At 46.6% G+C, this 23718-nt stretch overlaps 2 protein-coding genes across 2 annotated transcripts in view; both read left to right on the plus strand.

The window, feature by feature from the left end:
• The first annotated feature begins 4816 nt into the window (after nt 1-4816).
• LOC134410276 (cilia- and flagella-associated protein 70-like) lies at nt 4817-13368 on the plus strand. Its single transcript, XM_063143463.1, has 6 exons — nt 4817-4829; nt 7168-7298; nt 9392-9578; nt 11429-11527; nt 11972-12051; nt 13291-13368. Exons 2-6 carry the CDS (start codon nt 7209-7211, stop codon nt 13366-13368), a joined length of 534 nt encoding a protein of 177 aa, XP_062999533.1. The 5' UTR covers nt 4817-4829; nt 7168-7208.
• Nucleotides 11972-23718, plus strand: part of CFAP70 (cilia and flagella associated protein 70) — a 34669-nt gene continuing 22922 nt past the window's right edge. The window contains exons 1-9 of the mRNA XM_063142985.1: nt 11972-12051; nt 13626-13802; nt 15433-15615; nt 16061-16155; nt 18441-18540; nt 19875-20033; nt 20317-20469; nt 21773-21853; nt 23448-23539. Coding sequence (XP_062999055.1) covers nt 13710-13802; nt 15433-15615; nt 16061-16155; nt 18441-18540; nt 19875-20033; nt 20317-20469; nt 21773-21853; nt 23448-23539 — 956 coding nt within the window. The 5' untranslated portion in view covers nt 11972-12051; nt 13626-13709. The remainder of the gene's footprint in view (nt 12052-13625; nt 13803-15432; nt 15616-16060; nt 16156-18440; nt 18541-19874; nt 20034-20316; nt 20470-21772; nt 21854-23447; nt 23540-23718) is intronic.

Consider the following 23718-nt stretch of genomic DNA (forward strand, 5'->3'; position numbering starts at 1 on the left):
TGCAAAAAAGTTAGGAAACTAGATTTTCAACCAAAACGGGCATCTCTCTCTCTCTCATTCTCTCTGTGGTTAGGGAGGCATCCAGAATTGTGATCAGATCCATTTTAAAAAATTGGTACCTGTCTGTACAGGTATATCTAAGATAGGGTGACCCTATGAAAAGGAGGACAGGGCTCTTGTATCTTTAACAGTTGTAATGAAAAAGAAATTTCAGCAGGTGTCATATGTATATATGGGGAACCTGGTGAAATTCCCTCTTCATCACACCAGTTAAAGCTGCAGGTGCCCTGCCCTCTTTTAAATCTGGTCACCCTGCTATAGCTCCTGCAGCTTTAATTATGATGAAGAGGGAATTTCACCAGGTTCTCCATATATACAAATGACACCCGCTGAAATTCCTTTTTCTATGCAACTGTCAAAGATACAGGAGCCCTGTCCTCCTTTTCATATGGCCACCCTATTAAGAGAAAGCCCCCATATTTAAAATTGTCTATAGGGCAGGGTCACCTTTCTGCCATGGAAACGGTGTGGTTTAGTGCGACCTGGGTGACAACCTGGGTAGAACTATTTGATGTACTTCTGATAGCCATTTACATCGGCAGGGGTCAGATCCAGGGTGTAGTCTGAAAGCACCCCAGGCAGCCACCTTGTAAACTAAGCTGGTCTGGGTCCAGCCAGTAATTGGAGGGAAGGCAACCTGGGAATCCCAAGTAGCCATCTTGATCCACAATGAAAGAAAGGTGGGGTAGAAATAAAGACATAAAGAATAATGTAAAATAGGTGTAGACACACATTTAGAAAGAATTGATATGGTTTAAATAGAAATAGATCTCATCATATTAATTAAGGGTGGAATCCTGGGCATGTTTAGACAGAAGAAAGTCCTACAGCTCCCAACATTCGCTAGTGAGAGCTGCTGGCTGGGGAATGAAGGGACTTGTAGGACTTTTTTCTGTCTAAACAGTCATATGATTGCGCCCAAAGTGAGCTGTGTGCCTGCTCTGTCCACTGTCCAGGTGCTAACTGATGAATCATGGAAAACGTCAAGGCCCCGGACCTGTTCCTTAGGGTTTTTCCTCTTTAAACTGGTCTTGGACTGGACAGCCCTTCAAGCAGCCAATGCCTTGAAATAGAGGACAGTCCTCTGTAAAATAGAACACACGGCCACCCTACTTGCACATAAACTTGGGGACACAGGACACATGAATAATAGTGCTTGCTGCCATTGCATTTATATACCACTCCCATAGCCAGGGCTCTCTGGGCGGTTTACAGAAATTCTAAAATTGAGATAAAAACAAGTATACAAAATTTAAAGTTCTAAAACACAGAACATACACACATAAAGCATTAAAAACCGTTAAAAAAACTAAACATGTGGGTGATTAAGATGTGCCGCCATATGCCTGGGCAAAGAGGAAAGTCTTAACCTGGCGCCGGAAAGATAGCAGCGTTGGTGCCAGGCGAGCCTCGTCAGGGAGATCATTCCACAGTCTGGAGGCCACCACTGAAAAGGCCCTGTCCCTCGTTGCCACACTCCAAGCCTCTCTCGGAGTAGGCACCCGGAGGAGGACCTTAGATGTTGAACGTAGTGACCGGGTATATTCACGTTGGGAGAGGCGTTCCATCAGGTATTGTGGTCCCAAGCCATGTAAGGCTTTATAGGTCAAAACCAGCACCTTGAATTGGGCTCAGAAACATACAGGCAGCCAGTGCAAGTGGACCACAGCAGGTGTTATATGGTCACACACACACATTTATATGTTGCCCAATCACTGTGTTAACCAACTCAACACCCGCTGGTCAAAAGCCTTTCAGTAGAAAGAAATCCAGCAGAATCCGCTTAATAGCCGGAATGACAGAGGAGAAGGACAACAAATAGATGGGTTTTCCTATTAATTATTATTATTATTATTATTATTATTATTATTATTATTATTATTTATTTGTATAGCACCATCAATGTACATTGTGCTGTACAGAGTAAAACAGTAAATAGCAAGACCCTGCCACATAGGCTTACATTCTAATAAAACCATAATAAAACAATAAGGAGGGGAAGAGAAAGCAAACAGGCACTGGGTAGGGTAAAACTAACAGTATAAAGTCAGAGCAAAATCAAGTTTTAAAAGCTTTAGGAAAAAGAAAAGTTTTTAGCTGAGCTTTAAAAGCTGCTGTTGAACTTGTAGTTCGCAAATGTTCTGGAAGAGCGTTCCAGGCATAAGGGGCAGCAGAAGAAAATGGACGAAGCCGAGCAAGGGAAGTAGAGGCCCTTGGGCAGGCGAGAAACATGGCGTCAGAGGAGCGAAGAGCACGAGCGGGGCAATAGTGTGAGATGAGAGAGGAGAGATATTATGATTTCTCATAAAGCACTTCCAATTTTGTAAGTGCTGTACAAAGAAAAAACAGTCCCTGTGAGTAACACAATGAGATCATATATAAGCTGACTTATACCCAGTTGGACCGTTGGTCCATTTCCCGCGGTCTGACTTTATGTGTGTGCATTTACATACATCGCCCTTACAGTTAAGGTATGTCACAGCGAGATTGAACCTGCAGATGAATGTATACGCACACGAATGGAGGTTTTAAAGGGCATGTGCAAAATCTCTCCGAAAGACAAAATGAGGGGGCAGAGATTTATCTGGAGCAGAATTCAGGGACGGGGACAGTAGAGGCTGGTGGCTCCAAGGTCAATGGGGCAGTGAATCCGCTCCGGGTTTTGGTCAGAACCAGTCAGGACTCTAAAGCACCTCAGATAGCTCCTTTAGAGTTCTAACTGGTTCTGGCTGAAATTTGGAGTGGATTTACCACCCCACTGACCTCAGAGCCACCAGCCTTCACTGGACCGGGCAAATGGGGCACAGAGATGGCTAAAAATAGATTGGGGTTAAGGAAGCCAGAGAGGAGGTCAGTTAACGGTAGGGCATGCGAGGAGATAAGGGAGGAACCTTCTGGTGGCATTATTTGTCCGACCAGGTCAGGAAAGCAAGTTTTGAGAAAGGTGGCATGAAAGTTCAGGTAGCAGGAGAGCAAACTCACCTGTCGATGGCTGCACTCCCCTCTGCTGGTCAGGATTCTCCTTGAATTCTTTCCTCTTGAATTTCTCCTGGATTGCAGAAATGCTGGGAGGAAGCTTTTGATATAAGGGTATCCTGGTGCTGCCAGCTCCAGATCTCCACAGCAAAGGAGGATTCCTACTAACTGGAGAGCGGAGAGAGGGAGACAGACCCTGAACCTACCCTCCTTCCCTTCCTCCCAACTGCCTAAAAGTTTGGATGAAGTTCCTAAGGGACCATCTGCCCCCAAGAGGAAAGGAGAGGACACTTCAGGAGACCCATCATCACCATTCTGCTTATCACAGCTGCAGCATCCCAGCGGGAGAAAAGGAATAATCAGAATGATGTAGCTTGCAGACACGGCGGCCGGCCCTGCCGATAAGCAAAGTGAAGTGCGGCCTCAGGTGGCGGAGAGGGGTGGGGGGGGCAGCAGTTGCTTTCCGGTGACAGGGTCTCAGTCCTCAAACATATCCGGCAAAATGATATTCTGCATGGTGTGAAGAATGTGGATAGAGAGGCATTTTTCTCCCTCTCTCATTATACTAGAATCCAGTGGAGTCGTCTAATGAAGCTAACTGGTGGGAGATTTAGGAGAGATCAAAGGAAGGACTTCTTCATAGTCAAGCTATGGCATTCGCTGCCACGAGACGTAGCGATGGCCACCCACTTGGATGGCTTTAAAAGGGGGTTGGACAAATCTGTCAGGGATGCTTTAGGGTGGATTCCTGCATTGAGCAGGGGGTTGGACTAGATGGCCTTGTAGGCCCCTTCCAACTCTGCTATTCTACGATTCTATGATTCTGTGAAATTCCTGGAGGAGAAGGCGATCCATGGCTACTAGTCCTGATGGCTTCGTGCTAACTCCGTTATCAGAGGCAGCATGGCTTGCTGGGGGATGCAGGAGATTCCCCCCCCCCGCCTAAACATCTGTAAGGTTTAGGGTGACCCTATGAAAAGGAGGACAGGGCTCATGTACCTTTAACAGTTGCATAGAAAAGGGAATTTCAGCAGGTGTCATTTGTATATATGGGGAACCTGGTGAAATTCCCTCTTCATCACCACAGTTAAGGTGCAGGAACTATACTAGAGTGACCAGATTTAAAAGAGGGCAGGGCTCCTGCAGCTTTAACTGTGGTGATGAAGAGGAAATTCACCAGGTTCTCCATATATACAAATGACACCGGCTGAAATTCCCTTTTCAATACAACTGTTAAAGATACAGGAGCCCTGTCCTCCTTTTCATAGGGTCACCCTAGTAAGATTTCACCCTAATGCAGCCTCCACTTCTGATTCCCGTTTGAACGCCGACAGACAGGGGGTCGATTGCATCATTGAGGGGCAAGAGACCCTCTACTCTGCTTTGCATCCCAAACCCGGCACGAGTGTGTGGATTTGCGCACTTTCCTTTTTGCATCGCTAGGGGGGAAAAAGAGGCGTTTATTACGCCTATAGATTCCTTCGCATCGGTTGCCCCGCAAGTTCGATTGGCAACCGTTAGTATCGTGACAATTTCCTTGTGCGCCTTGGAACTCCCTCTTTGGAAATGCGCGCTCCTGCTGCGCCCAATGGCGGTACCGGAGCTCCAGCGTGGGCCCTCAATGCGTTCCCTTCCCTTGCCCGCAACAAATATGGCGTCCGGAGAGCTCGCGCGCGCTTCTCGCGAGGCTTCCCTTGCGAAGGCGGGGAGAGCGGCGGAGGGGATGAAGCGCTGCCGCGTCGCTATGGCAACAGCAGACGCGTCGCCAACGGTCTCCGCTCTGCTCCGGGCAGGTAGGCGGCGGGCTCCCCTGAGGCCTCCATCCCCCTCCCGCCCTTCACACCTCCCATCCATGTCCATCCAGAGCCAGGGAGTGAGTGGGGCTGCCCCCCTGCCGTAGGGCCACGGCCACGGCCCGGCGCGGCGCCCCCTCCCGCTCATTAACTACCGGGCTCGACCCAGGTCCTGAGGCGGAGCAGCAAACGGCGCCACCCCCCTCCCCCGCCCCACTCCAACTCCCTCGAGGGCGGGGGAGGAAAGGAATCCCGCAAGCGCCGAAGGCGATGATGCAGTTGGGGCGCAATCCTGGGCGTGCCTAGGCAGAAAAAAGCCCTCCCAACTCCCAGCATGTTAATAATAATAATAATAATAATAATAATAATAATAATAATAATAATAATAATAATAGGGCGCAATATTGCATGCCTGGGCAGAAAAAAGCCCTCCCAACTCCCAGCATGTGAATCATCATCATCACTAAAAATATTAGGGTGCAATCCTATGCATGCCTGGGCAGAAAAAAGGCCTCCCAAGTGTGCAATATTGCACCTAATAATAATAATAATAATAATAATAATAATGTGCAATGATGCATTCTTGGACAGCAAAAGGCCTCCCACCTCCCAGCATGTGAATAATAATAATAAATTTAGGGTGCAGTCCTTTGCATGATCGGACAGAACAAGTCCTCCAACTCTCAGCATATGACTATTATTAATGATAATAAATTTAGGGTGCAATCCTATGCATGATCGGGCAGAAAAAGTCCTCCAACTCTCAGCATGTGAATAATAATAATAATAATAATAATAATAATAATAATAATATAATTTAGGGTGCAATCTTTTGCATGATTGGGCAGAAAAAGTCCTCCAACTCTTAGCATGTGAATAATAATAATAATAATAATAATAATAATAATATAATTTAGGGTGCAATCCTTTGCATGATTGGGCAGAAAAAGTCCTCCAACTCATAGCATGTGAATAATAATAATAATATAATTTAGGGTGCAGTCACTTGCATGATTGGACAGAAAAAGTCCTCCAATTCCCAGCATGTGAATAATAATAATAATAAATAGGGCATAATCTTTTAAAAGTTTGTGCAGAAAAAAGTCCTCTTAACTCCCAGCATGCAATAAATAATCCTAACCATAAATTTAGGATGCTATCCTATGCATTCTTAGAAAAAAGTTCTACAACTCCCAGCAAAGGATTGTGCCCTAAATTTATTTTTATTTATTTATTTATTTATTTCTCCCCCCCCCCCCACTCTCTGATTGGATCGAGGCGGGGGACAACTGCAAGCATAAAATACATAAAATACTGATTAAAAGCACAGTATGCACTGTCATTGCATGCTGGGAGTTGGAGGACTTTTTCCTATCAGAATGTGCATAGAATTGTGACCTAAATATATTTTTATTTATTTTATTTATTTATTTATAAATAAATAAAAGCTTTCTGGGCGGTTCACAAAAATTAAAACCATAATAAAACAACCAACAGGTTAAAAACACAAATACAAAATACAGTATAAAAAGCACAACCAGGATAAAACCACGCAGCAAAAATTGATATAAGATTAAAATACAGAGTTAGAACAGTAAAATTTAAATTTAAGTTAAAATTAAGTGTTAAAATACTGAGAGAATAAAAAGGTCTTCAGCTGGCGACGAAAGGAGTACAGTGTAGGCGCCTGGCGGACCTCTCTGCGGAGCTCATTCCACAATTGGGGTGCCACAGCGGAGAAGGCCCTGCTCCTAGTAGCCACCTGCCTCACTTCCTTTGGCAGGGGCTCACGGAGAAGGGCCCCTGTAGATGATCTTAAGGTCCGGGCAGGTACATATGGGAGGAGGCCTTCCTTCAAATAACCTGGCCCCAAACCGTTTAGGGCTTCGAATGTCAATACCAGCACTTTGAAATGGGCCCTGAATATATTATTGTTGTTATTATCATTTCATGCCACCTTGTGCTCCCTGGAGGAAAGGCTACCAACTGCCACTGCAGAGGCCACCAGTGAGGGAGGAAGCAGCAGCCAGGCACCTCTCCACCGTGCCTGGGTCCAGCTCCAGCTGAGAGCCCCCTCCCTCCTGCTGTCAACTGTAACTGCTGAACTTTCCAACTAAGATTGTAGTGCCTGAATTTGCTTTCCTTTCCCCCTCCTCCTCGTCCCTCCCAATCCCCTTTCCTTTTGTGTCATGTCTTTTAGATTGTAAGCCTGTGGGCAGGGACTGTCAAGAAATACTTTTGTAAGCCGCCGTGAAAAATCCTTAAATAAATAAAATAAATAAGGCGGATTGTGGACAAATTACAATTTGCCACTTTTCCTGTTTTGTTTTGTTTTTAGATGTCTAGCTGTCTCTCTTCACCAGCAGAATCTTCCTTCTCATGGCTGTCTCATCTTCGTTCTACCATAATGAAGCACAGGGGAATTCAACCAAGCCAGTGAGAATCACCGTGCTAGGCGGACACGACTTGGTAAATGTTTCTTCTGCAAAAGTCTCCCTTCATCTTGAGACGTTAGCTGGAGGCTATTATTGCCCTCATGTTCTACTTGTGGGTTTCTGCAGGCAGAACACTGTGAGCAAAACGCTAGACTAAATAGACCTTTAGTCTGATCCAGCATGGCTCCTTGTATACTCTTATGAATCTTTAAAGTATATCATCATCAAAGCAAAAGTAGAGGTTTAATCTGTGTCAATGGTAATAACTTTCCTAGATGCTTTTGAAATCCAAAGTTAGGCTGCTTGGTTTGATCTAGAAGCAGTACGGAGTATTAATCATCTGTCAATACTGGCAGATGTTAAGGATGGCTTGCTATATGAATTTTCTATAAGTTGTCCCCCTCCCCCCCAACACACATACACGGCAGTGAGGGTTTTAAAAAAAAACCATGAAAAACCCACTGGTACCAATGGAGGTGGCCGTCGTCGTCCCCCGCCCAGTTTTACTTTTTTGGCCCTTGTGTGTGTGTGAGAGAGAGAGAGGGAGAATGAATGGAAGACAGAAACAAACCTCAAAGTGATCTTGATAGGCTGGAGCGCTGGGCTGAAAACAACAGAATGAAATTTAATAGGGATAAATGCCAAGTTCTACACCTAGGGAAAAGAAGCCAAATGCACAGTTACAAGATGGGGGACACTTGGCTCAACAATACTACAAACGAGAAGGATCTTGGAATGGTTGTAGATCACAAGCTGAATATGAGCCAACAGTGCGATGTAGTTACGAAAAAAGCAAATGCTATTTGGGGCTGCATTAATAGAAGTATAGCTTCCAAATCACGCGAGGTACTGGTTCCTCTCTATTCAGCACTGGTTAGGCCTCATCTAGAGTATTGCGTCCAGTTCTGGGCTCCACACTTCAAGAAGGACGCAGATAAGCTGGAGCGTGTTCAGAGGAGGGCAACCAGGATGATCAGGGGTCTGGAAACAAAGCCCTATGAAGAGAGACTGAAAGAACTGGGCGTGTTTAGCCTGGAGAAGAGAAGATTGAGGGGAGACATGAGAGCACTCTTCAAATACTAGAAAGATTGTCACACAGAGGAGGGCCAGGATCTCTTCTCGATCCTCCCAGAGTGCTGGACACGGAATAACGGGCTCAAGTTACAGGAAGCCAGATTCCGGTTGGACATCAGGAAAAACTTCCTGACTGTTAGAGCAGTACGACAAGGGAACCAGGGAGGTGGTGGGTTCTCCCACACTAGAGGCCTTCAAGAGGTAGCTGGACACCCACCTGTCAGGTATTCTTTAAGGTGGGTTCCTGCACTGAGCAGGGGTGGGGTTGGAATCGATGGCCTTGTAGGCCCCTTCCAGCTCTACTATTCTATGATTCTAATTTAGGGGTGAAAGTAGCCGGGTGGGAAGGTTTAATCCTCTCCTACCCACGCATGGTGATCACAATCTGGATCGTTCCCATGCATGTTTACTCTGACTTAAAAAGAAACGACAAAAACCTGAGGATCATCTGCACTTCACATACTTAATGTATCGTGTGGTTTAGCCCTTGTTCCCCAGGCAGTCTTTTAGCAAGCTGTTTCTGGTTTAATTCAACTTTTATTGTTCCTGTTCCTACTGTGCAAATTGTTTTTAAATTGTTTTAGTATGATATAAGAGGTGTGTTGTTGTTTTTAAAAAATTGCAAACCGCGTCGATATTTCTATAGAAAAACAGTTCATAAATATTTTTAAAACAATCCAAGTATAATGCCACATGGAATCTGAGCTTTGATTCTGCACAGTGTAATGCCTCTGCAGTTTGTTCAGAGAGCTGTGGTGGTAGCAGTTCAGGATTAATCAACGTGGAGAACGAGAGCGTGATCTACGTAGATCAGGTCGTGCAGTGTGAAGGCATGGGATGCTGCAGCCTTAATGAAGCTAAGCAGGTGTAGGCCTTGTCAGTTTCTGGAAGGATGGCTACCTGGGAACGCCATGTGCATTGATTCCTGCATTGAGCAGGGGGGTTGGACTCGATGGCCTTGTAGGCCCCTTCCAACTCTACTATTCTATGTTTCTATGAATCTGTCTTGCCCAGGAGAAGCTAAGCGCGTAACAACGTTTGTCTGTTCAATAGAAAGGCGTGAAAGGAGATGGTCCGGTTACCTTTGTACGTGCCGAGTACAATGGCGTTATCCTTGGTGACTCTTCAAAAGTAGATGCTTCCCCAGAAGGAAATGTGAAGTATAATTTCACCACCACCTTTGACTGCCAGCCGGACGGGCCACACACTCTGGATGACATTGCACACAAACCTTTATTATGTGAGTAAGAGCTACCTTCCTGGTTCCCCCCCCCCCCCCATTAATAGGAATTGCTAGTGAATGGAAACTAATTTAAGAACTGGGGTGGGGGGAAATAATAATTTTTGTTCTATCATTTTATTTTATTTTTAATTTTATTTTGAGACAGACACAATTACATGCTGCTGATGTCAAGTGTTCAAATGCACTTTCAAAGCACTTAACAATCTTTATAGCAACTCTGTAGGGTAGGCCAGTATTATTTCTATGTTGTAGAGGAAGGGGCTGAGACTGAGAGCAGACAGGCTTGCTTCTCTTCTTCATGTGACTGAGGTGAGATTTGAACTCTGGAGTTTTCAGTCCCCACTTCTCTCTGGACCTGTTCAGACAACATGCTAAACTATGGTTAGGCCGCTAATCCTTTTGCAGTAAATGGTTAGTGAGCAAGTTTAAACCGTGGTTATGTAGCCACCATGGTTAGGAATGTTTCACGTGACACGCTAAGTCATGGTTCACATGACACGCTAAGCCTTAATGTTTAGCTCAAAATGCTTAACCACCATGGCTTAGTGTGTCGTCTGAACAGGGTCTCTTTTTCTTTCTTTCTTAAAATTAAAAAAATCATCAAACTGTATAGCTGTCATTTAACTGCTAATACACCAAAATCCACCCCACCCACCACTGTTGGGAGTCTATCTCCTCTTGGGAGCTCCACCGGAACAGGAGTGGGGAGTGCATGAGCCAGAGGCTTGCCTAGGCTTATTCTTGTAATGACAAACCGTTGTTTATTGTTACTCTGAATGCAGCCATTGTAAGGCGAGCGGCTGCGAATACAGTTTGTAGTAAGTAGGAGAAGGCTCTCAATGGCTACTAGTCCTGATGGCTAAGTGCAACCTCCAGTATCAGAGGCAGTAAGCCTGTATACACTAGTTGCTGGGGACCATGGGTGGGAGGGTGCTGTCGCACCGTGTCCTGTTTGTGAGTCCCTGGCCGACAGCTGGTTGGCCACTGTGAACAGATTGCTGGACTAGATGGACTCTTAGTCTGATCCAGCAGGGCTCTTCTTAGGTTCTTATGTTCTAAGTAACGTTGTGTAAAAAACAGACAATACCTTCTTCGTTGATCTATCCACACAACATTGTCAGTGGATTGTAAAGCAACGCATACCTCATTTTATTAAATATTGAGCTGAATCATATTCAAAAGTGGGGTGCTTTTAAAGGGACAGTAAGATTGCTGATTGGACAAGTAGGGGGGAGATGTGGGGCTGAGCTACTTAGAGGTGAGATTCCTAAATTGACAAATTGTTAGATAGGTTTCAGTGCTTGTTTCAGGGAACCCCTCGACCCGTGAGTTGCACGCCTGAAAGAGTTAAGCACACATGAGGGCAATTCAAATGAATTGTGCCAATAGCGTTCTGAACATCCTTGGGATTCCTGAGAAGCTTCTTGGAGGATCTTCAGTGAGAAGATGATGGGGCGTAGCTGTTCACTTTCACAAGGAAAGAGCAAAGAGTCTTGTGGCACCTGCAAGGCTAACAAATCTATTCTGTCATTAGCCTCGTGCAAGTGGACTGTGGTGCACAAAAGCTGATGCCACAATAAATTCGTTGATCTTTAGGGTGCCGCAAGACTTTGTTGTTTTTGAGTTCAGTGAGACACACTCAAGTAAATACTGTGACTTCAATGCGGTGCATATTCATATTTTTGTGAACCGCCCAGAGAGCTTCGGCTATTGGGCAGTATAAAAATGCAATAAATAATAAAAAATAATATAATAATAAGGGAAAGGACGCATTTTCAGGCCGCTGGGTGCTTCTGCATCTCAGAGCTTTAAGGAACCCCGTCCGGTTTTATGCTTGGTTTTCCCAGTCACTGTGATTGAAGTCTTACCGAAGGAGAAGAAGCAGAAAGACGAGAAGACTGTGACCCTCAGTCAAGCCGCGATGGACCTTCTGCCTCTCTTGGAAGGTGGGTGATAGAATTCATCTTCTGTCCTCTTCAGCCCATTGGAAAGTACACAATGGAAGGTACACAGTGTGTCTGCGTGCAGAACGCGCAAACAGAAAAGCACCCAAGCTGAACAAAATGGGGGAAAGAGAACATTTTCTCAAAGGTGCATTTTTGCATTTTGTGCAGGCAGGATGCACAGATTCCTCCCAACTCAGAAGTGAGCCCCATTGAGTTCAATGGGACATACTCCCGGGTATGCGTGTCTAGGATTGCAGCCCAGGAGTCCCTGCCATTTGAATACATTTCCTCCCTCATATGCCCCACCTGTGATCAGGATAAACAGTTCACCCGTGGCTTAAAAGAAAATGGGTAGTGCTTCCCCCGAACATTCCAACCAAAAAAGTCACTTTTTCTTTGTGACATTCCCAGATCTTCTCCAATCTTCTTTTTCTTTCTCTGCAGGATCGTGTGAATTTAATGCAACACTTCCGCTCTACCCTGTGCCTGGCTCTCCCCTGGAGACCCTCCGACCAGAGGCCAAGGTACTTTTAATACAGCTTTTCAGAGACATTCTCTCCAAATTGCAAGTGTGTAACATAATTTGGACATCTCCATTTCCAAATTATTGGTGACTAGCTTTCCAATCCTAAACTGATGGAATCAGCGTTGCTGTGCTTTGTATATCAGTACTTTTCTATTTATCTGCTCTCCCCTGTTTTATTGTTTAATTTCTTACTGGTGGTTTGATGGTTTATTTGGGGATTATTTTAGAATAAAAAGTGGGTAATAAATTTTAGAAATAGATAAATGAGTTTATTATTTATTTAAGTTATTTATATCCCTCCTTTCTGCTTGACACTGGGCCTCCAAAGTAGCTTACAGTGGGGGGAAGAAACCTAACACACAATAAGCATAAGAACAGGAGACTGAGGGGAGACATGATAGCCCTCTTTATTATTATTATTATTATTTATTTATTTATTTATTTATTTATTTATATAGCGCCATCAATGTACATGGTGCTGTACAGAGTAAAAGTTCTTCAAGTATTTGAAAGGTTGTCACACAGAGGAGGGCCAGGATCTCTTCTCGATCCTCCCAGAGTGCAGGACACGGAATAACGGGCTCAAGTTACAGGAAGTTACATTCCGGCTGGACAGCAGGAAAAACTTCCTGACTGTTAGAGCGGTACGACAGTGGAACCAATGACCTAGGGAGGTGGTGGGCTCTCCCACCCTAGAGGCCTTCAAGAGGCAGCCGGACAGCCATCTGTCAGGGATGCTTTAAGGTGGATTCCTGCATTGAGCAGGGGGTTGGACTGACTGGCCTTAGAGACCCCTTCCAGCTCAGCGATTCTATGATTATTTTCGACATGTGAAAGCAGTGGGCCAGATTACCTCCTCTTGGGCAGCTGGATCACTTTGTGGCTCCCAGTTCTTACCTTGGAAGCAAGGCTAGCTGCTCCATACATTCTCATCACTTGTTGGCTACAGCAACCCCACAGTGACCGGTGTCTTTGGCCACTCCTCAAACGTCCTTCTTCTGAGCTGAGGATAGGGACAGCTCTACCTTTAGGCAGAGCCAAGGGACCAGCAGGTGTTGCGGGGCAGGGAGCAGCAGCATGCTGTTGGAGGACAGTTGTGTATGTCGCGCTGGAGCGGCAAGAAGCCATCTTTTCCTTTGCCTGCTGTAGCAAAATGTCTTGGGATGGCCCCGGTTGAGGAAGAGGCTTCCCCGTACCTCTCACCACATCCGTTTTCCTCTGTTGCTGGCTGGTTCAGAGTAGAAAAAGGCAGCCAGGAGGATGGAATAGACTGAATCTTAACCTAGAGACCTGCGGCTGGATCATGCTGGCCTAAATGTGCAGTAATGTTGCTGCTCTCGTGGTGCTGTTTCCGCAGGATTGTGTCTACACCGTTAGAGAGTTATCCTCGTCCCAAAAAACCCTGAGAATTGTAGTTCTGCAGGGGGGTGGGCTAGGGATCTGTAACAGGGGATTCTCATTACCCTCCCACCCCCATTAAACTTCAATTCCCAAGATGCCGTGGGGATGCTACGACACTTCAAGGTGGTATAAAAGTGGAATTCGTTTCTAGTGCCAGCTCTTGTTTTGCAGTGTGCCATCGATGTAAAAGTGTCTGTCCACGAGAGCCTGCTGTCTCCAATACAGTTGTCCGAGGGCAATCTTCTCAGAGTGACCATGGAGGCTGCTTATGCCGTCCCTGAAGCGTTTGTTCCCGTAGGGCCCCAGCAGAACTACATGGTGGGCTTCCAAGTGCCAGCAGTCGGCGAGGTGAGAGCTGCTGGAGTCCCAAATTCTTGTATTTCTCTCCCTGGGCTGTGCTTTCCTTTCCTTCTGAAAGCCTTGCTAACAGTGCTCCTGTTGACATTAATAGGTGCCATGACAGAGCCTCGGCTATGGGGCGGTATACAAAGGTGATGATGGTGATGATGGTGATGATGATGGTGGTGATGATGGTGTCCAAACTAGCCCACTAGCAGCCCCGGTGCAACCATGTCCGGCTACTGAATGTTAAGAGATGTAAAACGTAGAGCCCTCTAGTTCTAATTGTAGGGTATCAGGTTTCTGATTTTCAACCCTCTATGAATTCTGTTTGATAAACAATTATGTGTTTATTTCAGTCAAGGGTCAGCTCAAATTCCAGACCCTAGCCTCGTTAATTGTTATTAACGAGGCATTTCTGTAGCTTCTCACCTGAGGTACCTGTGACTTTGCAATGTGAGTTACATGTGTGTGGCAAACGCTCATGAATCCAGATCCACACAGCAATGAACGAACGGGTGGACTTGGAGCAGGGAGAATCAAGTCCTGCCTCCGGTATGGAATTATTGTATGGCCTTCAGCAAGTTGTTAGCTCACTGTGGGCCTGTTCAGACGACACTTCAGGCTCTGGGGTTAGCGAAACTGTGGTTCTCTGGGGTCAGCACTAACCACAAGCCGCGCTGTCGCACACAGCACTTTTAAGCCACGGTTAGAGCCGCTAACCCTGCTGCAGACGGTCCGGTGAGCAGGGTTCAGCAAAACGCACTGCACCAGATACCCTAAACCCTGGTGCTTAACCACAAGCCTTAACCAGCAGGGTTGAAGGTGTCTTCTGAACAAGGCCCTATACGAGCAAGCCTTGGAGTCCCAAAATTAATGGCAGTTCCCAGTTCTAATTTGGAGGGCAATCACAGGACATAATTAGCCAGTTTGGATGTAAAGGCAAACTATGGTTTGCTGTGAACCAGGACGTCAAGGAGGGAACCAGAAACTGGGAGGGCTGATGGAGGGAGAAGGCGAGGCTGAGGAGTGCTTATGTAGGGTGACCATATGAAAAGGAGGACTGGGCACCTGTATCTTTCACAGTTGTATTGAAAAGGGAATTTCAGTAGGTGGCATTTGGATATATGGAGAACCTGGGGGAATTGCCTCTTCATCACAACAGTTAAAGCTGCAGGTGCCCTGCCCTCTTTTAAATCTGGTCACTCAAGTATAGCTCCTGCAGCTTTAACTGCTGTGATGAAGAGGGAATTTCACCAGGTTCTCCATATATACAAATGACATCTGCTGAAATTTCCTTTTCTGTGCAACTGTTAAAGATACAGGAGTCTTGTCCTCCTTTTCATAGGGTCACCCTAGCCTATGCAATGGCAAACCATGGTTTTGTGTTGTGTGTGAACTGTGTCTCCACCTCCATTGTAAAATTTGAAAAATAGTGGCCTAATTCATGTAAGAGGTTTTTAGGCAGACTGGGAAGTTTTCAGGCAGCCTATGTAATTTTTTATGCACCTTCCCTCCTGTAACTCTGTTGGAATATTTTTCTTCCAGGTGAGTCTGTGCTTCATTTTTTTCACTGTGCTGTATGAGTTATTTTGCTGACTCCGTGGATTAAAGGGCTTCTCCTTTATCACCCTTCCAGAAAGAATGTCCTTTCATGTTCAAGAATGGGATACTGAAGCTTGGCGGTGAGAGAGAACCAGTACCCCGGCCCAAAAAGTGGCCAGTCGCCAACATATTAGCCCCAGGGGCGCAGAACATCCCAGATTCCTTAATTGTTGGTGGTCCTTATGAAGAGGAGGATGGAGAGCTGAACACACCCGAGGTGACTTTGGCCAAGCTGGGAGGGGAATAGCTCAGCTAGTTGATTGGAATCATAGAATGTAATACTTGGCATACTAAGTCAGGCCACAACAGCCTGTTTACCCTGTGTCTTTTTGTACAGCTAAAGGAGAGTATAAAAAGCTGAATATTGTCATGATGTCCCTCCCCTCTTGTGAATGCAGTGTGCAAAATAAGAACAGGTTACATCAGCGGGGAAAGACAGGAAGCCTCTTTCCAGACAAGTTCGTCACTCTCCCTATTCCCCCATCTAGAAATGCCCTTTTGCCCTTCCTTTAATTTTCGTCTGGTGCCATCAAATAAGCACTTTTATCAAATACGTTTAATGGTGGGGGGGGGGGTTTCCTGCAGCCGAATGTGCAGTTCTCTTGAAATGCAGATATCTAGACCGCCTCAACCATGTAGTCTTTCCCTTTCTTTTCTTACAGGAAAGGGATGTCAGGATTCAGGGAGAAATCCTAAAAAAACGGATTGTGTGGGACTTGGAACGGCGCTGTTACCTAGATCCTGCCGCTGTGTTCTGGTGAGAAAACACAGGCCATTTTCCGGCGGTTCTTAACTTAAATCAGTGGGATAGATCAACCTAAACGAGACGTACTGTGGTGCAGTAGCTAAGAGCAGAAAGTTGGGAATCTTGCTGCAGCCGCCAACATTCTTTAGTGGCCGTAAATAAATTCCCTATCAGAGGATAAGATATGACTGAGTTTGACTTAGCTTATGGGGGTTTTCATAAGGGTTACTGAGATAAAGCTCTATCTACTATTTTATGGTATTTTTGTATTTAATGTTGTTCCCTGCCTCGATCCAGAGGGAAAGGCGGGTAAGAAATAAATTATTATTGTTGTTGTTGTTGTTGTTGTTGTCGTTGTTCAATAATTCATTTATTTATTACATTTTTATACCGCCCAATAGCCGAAGCTCTCTGGGCGGTTCACAAAAATTAAAACCGTGAAAAGCGCAACGAAACAACCAACAGTCGAAAAACACAAATACAAAATACAATATAAAAAGCACAAACAGGATCAAACCACGCAGCAGAAATTGATATAGATTTAAATACGGAATTAAAACAGCAAAGTTTAAATTTTAGTTACAGTAGGTGTTAAAATACTGAGAAAATAAAAAAGGTCTTCAGGTGGCGACGGAAGGAATACAGTTTAGGTGCCAGGCAAACCTATCTGGGGAGCGCATTCCACAGCCGGGGTGCCACAGCAGAGAAGGCCCTGCTCCTAGTAGCCACCTGCCTCACTTCCTTTGGCAGGGGCTCACGGAGAAGGACCTCTGTGGATGATCTTAAGGTCCGGACAGGCATATATGGGAGGAGGCGTTCCTTCAAATAATGTGGCCCCAAGCCATTTAGGGCTTTGAATGTTAGTACCAGCACTTTGAATCGGGCCCGGACCTGGACTGGCAGCCAATGAAGTTGTAAAAGGACTGGCGTGATGTAGTCTCACTGGCCAGTCCCTGTTAATAAACGGGCTGCCCTGTTTTGTACCAGCTGAAGTTTCCGGACCGTTTTCAAAGGCAGCCCCACGTAAGTGTTATAGCTATGGCTTTGCCTACACTGGTATCCTGCGCATTGGGATATTACTATATTTGTATCCTGATTGACTTCCCTGCTCCACATTTGTGTGCCCCTGCTGATGGTTTGTCGTACCACCCCCTGCCCATCACTTAACACTCATCCTCCACAGCCAGCCTGATGCTGAGTGTGGCTGTTTCTGGGAGGACGTTCTACGACCTGGTCGCAGCGGAGATGGCCTCTGAGTGCTGGAGGTGCTCTGGCAGCCTCAGTCAGAGGGTGTGTGCTGTGCTGGGCGCTGCTCTCAGTGTGTTGGGAAAAGCCCCAGTCGTGGTACGACTCGCTGGGGGTAGGAAAGACTGAAGCCTCTCTCAACCCCCAGCAATTCCTAGATCTCAACAGGCAGATTTAAATCTCCGCATCCCTGTGCGCTAGTGTGTGTGAGAGAAAGTGAAAGTGTGTGTGTGTGGACATGTGCAGCTCCGGGGGCGGGGGGGGGGGCAGCCTACACCAGATGTGGCCCTTGGAGCTGGAAACTTTGTGCACACACACACACGTACACACCCTATGCAAACTGAAGACAAGTACACCTTTCCTGGATGAAGAGGCATCTCGTGGCCACATTTCTGTACACGTGTTTACCTTTGTTTGGTCACTCGGCTCCTTGATACAAATACCTGCTGGTACTATTTCATAGAATCATAGAATAGTAGAGTTGGAAGGGGTCTCTAAGGCCAGTCAGTCCAACCCCCTGCTCAATGCAGGGATCCACCCTAAAGCATCCCTGACAGACGGCTGTCCAGCTGCCTCTTGAAGGCCTCTAGCGTGGGAAAGCCCACAACCTCCCTAGGTCACTGGTTCCATTGTCGTACTGCTCTAACAGTCAGGAAGTTTTTCCTGATGTCCAGCCGGAATCTGGCTTCCTGTAACTTGAGCCCGTTATTCCATGTCCTGCACTCTGGGAGGATCGAGAAGAGATCTTGGCCCTCTTCTGTGTGACTGTGACAACCTTTTAAGTAGGGTGGGGCTGACTGAGTGGAACCCTGAACTGGAACACCGTCTGTGCAGCAGCACAATTTGGCTGCAGGAGCTCCTTGTTACTCATTTTAAAATTCTGTCATAGAATCATAGAATAAGTAGAGCTACAAGGCCATCGAGTCCAACCCCCTGCTCAGTGCAGGAATCCTCCCTAAAGCCTACCCGGCAGATGGTTGTCCAGCTGCCTCTTGACTGCCTCTGGTGTGGGACAGCCCACAACTTGCTGCCCATCTCCCTCTATGCCACAGCTTTCGAAAGCGGATTGCAGATTGCCGCTACTGGCCTGTGGAGATCACCAGAGTGCCCGTGGTAACGTCCACCAAAGGAAAAGGCGGAAAAGGAGAGAAGGTAAAGGGCCTCTTATGCTCGGGCAAGGGAGTGGGTCTGCGTGTTTAGATGTTGCTTACTTGCATGTGATTCCCTTGGTGTCGGAGGGTGACTGAAGTCTGGGGAAATCCTGCAGCTTTGTAAAGCAGCTCAGCCATCCGGAAATGGGTCTACCATGAGCTAAAACAGGTTGGCAGTAACAGTGGTAGAATGTGTGTGTGAGCACGAGAGACCTGGACCAAGTACGTACTAATATAACAACGCATCGCCCATGTGAGCAGAAATGATTTAGAAGCAAAAGAAGAGCTTTCTTTCCAAACAGATCCAACTCCTCCATATCTGAATCATACGTACGAGTTTGCATGAGCTCTTCGCGTGCCCTCTCATGCCAGCTCTGTTTTCTCACCCTGCCATCCTATAATAGTTTGCTTTTGGCAGATGGGCAGAGAGAGGGGCAAGAGGATGTGGTGGCAGTGCTGACAAAGGGTCCAGGAGCATCACTGGGGCTGATAGAAGGGTGGGAAAAGCAGCAAGGAGGTGGTGCCAGGCCCTTGACAGCTGCCCAGCCATGGCCAGTTTATATGGGCACGTTATCTTTTCAGCAGTAGTTTAATTCAGTGCTGAAAGGAGCAAAAATCGTGGGTGCCAAGCAAATGCCTTCAACTGTTTGGCATTTGCCCTGGGTGCAACCTCAAAGAATGCCTTTTCCCTGGTGACTAGCTTATTTCTGAAGGCAGGGATGCCCAGAGCAGGGCCTTGGATGAGGACCTCAGTAAACAAGCGGGTCCATCTAGTAGAAAATGTTCCTTCAAATATTGCAGCAGAGACCATATACTCACTTCTAGGTTCAGTTGGAAGGTCTTTACTTTGGCAGGACTTCCTTCTGTAGGCTGTCTGGAATCCTTTCTTGAAGGCAAGGGCTGTTCCACTTGCTTGCAAGTTAACCTGGCATACCTTAGACACCACCTCTTCCCATGTCCCCCAAAATGATTTCTGGGATCTATTGAGGACATCCTCATCATTAATTCCATTTATACATCAGGTTTGGGTACCAAGGTATCAGAAAGAGGCATTTATACCTAGGAAGTGCTTGGCTCTTAGGTATGAACCTGCTTCCTCTGCAGATTCTCCAAGGTCCAAAGCTGACCGCCCTTGTGAGGACTTTCTGTTTGGGCTGGCCTTCAGAGCCCAGAATGCAGTCTGCAAATGGTGGGGGGACATTCTGTGAATGCGATTAAACGTGACTCTGTTTTGCTGCCGTTGTGTTTTTTGTTTCTTCTGCTTAGCTTTGGCTACCCACTCTGAGCCTTCAAGACCGGAGGCAGGGCGAGCTATAAATCTCAATCATTTTCCAGGGAGGAGCTGGTGGAGGAGCTGGTGGAGGAGATGAAGAACCCATCTCCTTTCACGGCGTGGCTTATGTCAACTTAATTCCTTTGCTGTACCCTGGCGTGAAGCGGATCCGGGGAGCATTCCGGGTTTTAGCCTACCACGACAGTGAGGTGTTCGAACGGGTGAGAACCTGCACTGGGTGTCCTCCTTGCCTTTTGATGTTCTGGCCATGGGTCTTGGGGAGAAGCACCATGCAATATGCTTTCCCCATTCATCCTCTGGTGCTCAGGTTGTATGAGCAGGACTGATTGTCTGGGTCTTCCAACATGAGATGGACCCGTGGAAGGAACTGCCTCCTCTCCAGCTCAAGTGCCACATTTAGAGGGCACCTCTGTTTGCCAGGACTCGCTTTATTATCGGTTGTACCTCCGCTTGATGGTTTCCCTCCGCCCTCGTTTGTTTCAGACCAAGTGCCTCTTCAGTCTTTTCCGTGACGTTGGCCACCAAGCGGCCCTCAATAAATTTGGGCCGGTAGGAATGTACACCCCGCATACCAAAGGTATCCTCGGGAAGAACACAAAGGATGACAAGACCGTTAAGGAGGTCATCCTGAGAAAGGTGCGTATGGGGAGAAAGAGATGGAAGCCTCGATGGTTTTACAGAAGAAAGCTTGTTTGGCGAGGGGGGCAAGGAGTGATGAGGACCCGTGCCCTGAGTGACCCTTGTCAACTCCATGTGTGCTATGGAGTCCTGTATAATGAGCAAAGGAGAGGGGAGAACCGCTCTGTTCCTGAGGGTCAAGTCATAGCAGCACTTGCTGTGTCTCTTTGGGCGGTGGTGGCTCCCTACCTGTCGTGTTTCTCAGAAAGCCCCTGCTTTCGATGGGAGACAAATGACGAGGCCTGCTAGGTAATCCACAGAGCTTTTATTAAGCAGCAAACATCTCTTCTACTTGAAGAGAGTCTAATCTCTTGGAAACTTCCCCCTAGGCAAAACTATGCAAACTAAGCGAGATAATTGTCCGACCAAGGAGAACAGGAAGCCCCTTCCCAAACGCCCGTAACTTCAGAGAGCCTGGTGCGGAGGCAGGTTCTGGCGCCATCCTAAACGGACCGACTTTCTCACGCCTTCCTTCCGCTCTGTGCGTTTTAGCTTTGGGCAGACCCTAGCACCAGCTAGCTTGTCGGGACGCTCTCCTCCGGAAGAAAGCTCACTTCCCACTGAGTGTGTAGGATTTGGCCTTGAGGAGATAAGCTCTGGAGAGGGCTGACTCCCAGCTGGTGAATCGCCCGTGAGAGCTTCCTCCCTCACTGGTACAGGCTGGCTGGTGTCTGGCGCCGCCTCCTCTAGGTCCAAATCTGATTATGATTGATTACTTGAAACACCTTTTCCCAAAACAGGGGCAGTAGGTTTAGACATGACACCACCAAGATGGATTTCAAGTTCCAGGATGCCCTCAGCAAAATGCCCTCTGTTGCCCCACCACTCAGTCAGTGAGCCCTGGTGTGCTTATCTTTAGCTGCAGTGCTAAACCCACACTACGGGGCCCGGCTCTAGCCAACGTTTTAATTTCCCCACCGTGCTCCAGACCAATGCTGTGTTGGGGATCTCATGGGAACATTAAAATGGGGTCTGGATCCAGCCACCTGATGCTCCTGTACTGGTTAGTCTGGTCGGAGGTTGCATCCTCCCACTTATATGGTTCCAGATTGGAGTTTACGTCCCTTAATTGTTTGGTTCCAGCCACCGTTGGGGATCACGTTTGAGGTATGGAACTTGGAGCGGCAGATAATTGGCTGGGCAATAAGACGGTCATAGTTCTGGCCTCAGCGGACCAGAAGTGTGGGTTCTAATTTGATGGACGTGCTAAATCTGAGGTTCTTTGACTGCTGAGCACTATATTTCACATTTCTTTTACAAGGCATCCAATGTTCTAAAAAAGGACGCGTCCGATATCACAATAGAAGCCGCTGTGTCTGTCTGCCAGAACCTGGAAGGACAGGTAAATGCATTATTTTAATAGCTGGGGAATTGTAAACTCAGCCCTTTCTCTTGAGTTTGAAATGCTGAGTCTCAGTCCTGGGTCATGTGAAACCTGTGCCTCTGAGCCATCTACAGAGTGTCTTTCTCAGCACTACATCAAAGTGTGTGTGTGTGTGTGAGAGAGAGAGAGAGAGAGAGACATGTGAAGCAGCAGGTTAGTTCATAGAGCAATTGTGGGCACTGCTTGAATGAGCTGTGTGCTCCACTTTGATTAGTTCTTATTTCTTAAGCCTTAGCTAAACCTAAGGTTTATCCTGGGGTCGTCCCTGTTCATGTAAATGACACACAGAATATCCCGGGAGCAGGCAGGGATGACCCCGGGACAATCCGGGGATAAACCTTCGGTCTAGCTAAGGCCTCAGAAACCATAGTTGGTCACGACTTCCAAACCAGCAAACAGTTATTTGCACAATCCCTACAAACCAGGCTTGCAAACCACAGTTTGATCCTGGTTTGCAGTCATGGTTTGGAGGGCTGTACAAATACCTGTTTCTGTGAAAGCAGAAGTACTTCATTAAAGTGATGCAGATGAAAAGGGCCCGGGGAGAGGAAGGCAGGAAGCGCATGAGCAAAGCACCCATTCACGTAACACTACTCATGTTTGAGTGTTGACCAAACCACATAAAATGGGATTGTAGAATAATAGGAGGGGGATATTCTAGTATATTTGGTTGGTGATGGGGATAGGATGGGTTTTCTTTAGTTAATGCAATTTTGAGCTAGATGCTGGCCCTGGGGGTGTTCTGCCAGGCTCATAAGGCCTGCATTTGCAAGACTTGCTTGCTAGTGAAAAGGCTGCTGTGCCGCTAGAAAGCAGCTGGTCTTTCTTTATTATAGCCTTGGTTAGCGAGGTCAGTGTAGTAGATTATGAGGGAGCTAATATTTTTGCATAAAAGAGACAGGCAAAATCTTGACATGGTAATATGCCCCACTCCCCTTCCTTTAGGGTCATGGAGAGCACTGATTCCTCTCTGGTCTCCTTTTCTCTTCGAATTTCCCTCCCTCTCCCCTGCATGTTTAGAAATGTGTTCGTTTCATTTATCAGTCTACCCATCTGTTCTCTCATTTCCCGCTCTGTGCTTACCAAAAGAACGAGGATACCTGTTTTATTTTTATAATCAGGCCTGCATAAGGGCGGGAAGGGGAAGAAGTAAACAGGGAATAAGAAGGAAATTTTTTGTAATGGTGGACTGTTGTAACTTTATTATAAAACAGTAATTTCTTTTCTTATAAAGTAATAAAAAGTTAGATAAATGTCATCACACAAAAGGTGGGAAACTATCTTTACTTTAGCTCCAGCTGCGTCCCTGCAGTAATATTAAGGAAAGCCATTACAAAACAGTATATCAATTGTATTTATGTAGTCAAGCCGCTATGGAAGTTCATATCCCATTGTGTATTTCTCTCCAGGGCCAAACTCCATCAGAATTGGTCCTGCCATTTTGCAGCAAGGGCTGGCTGTGCACAGTATCGATTGGCCAGCACCTGCATTGTCACAACCCCACTCTCCCAACTCCCATGCTGAGAAAGTGTCAATCTGCTTGTCTTTTCAGCAATATGCAGAATCTGGAACGTTTCTTGTGATAGAGTTTGCACTGGACAGAGCTTTGGTGCCCAGGCGTTTGCCAGAGGAACTCGCCAGCCGGTGCGCATGGGCAGCGATCTGGGGGGATTGTTAAGAAACACTTTCCATAAACGTGCATCTCAAGGTGCTTCTGTGAATTTTCCTCCTCGCTCCACAGACTGGGCCAGGCCGATAACTCCAGACTCTTAATCTTTCATTGCATCCTGTTCTGATCATGAACTCAAGGGGTCGGACAGATA

The sequence above is a fragment of the Elgaria multicarinata genome, chromosome 17, assembly GCF_023053635.1.
Source record: "Elgaria multicarinata webbii isolate HBS135686 ecotype San Diego chromosome 17, rElgMul1.1.pri, whole genome shotgun sequence".
Lineage (NCBI taxonomy): Eukaryota > Metazoa > Chordata > Lepidosauria > Squamata > Anguidae > Elgaria > Elgaria multicarinata.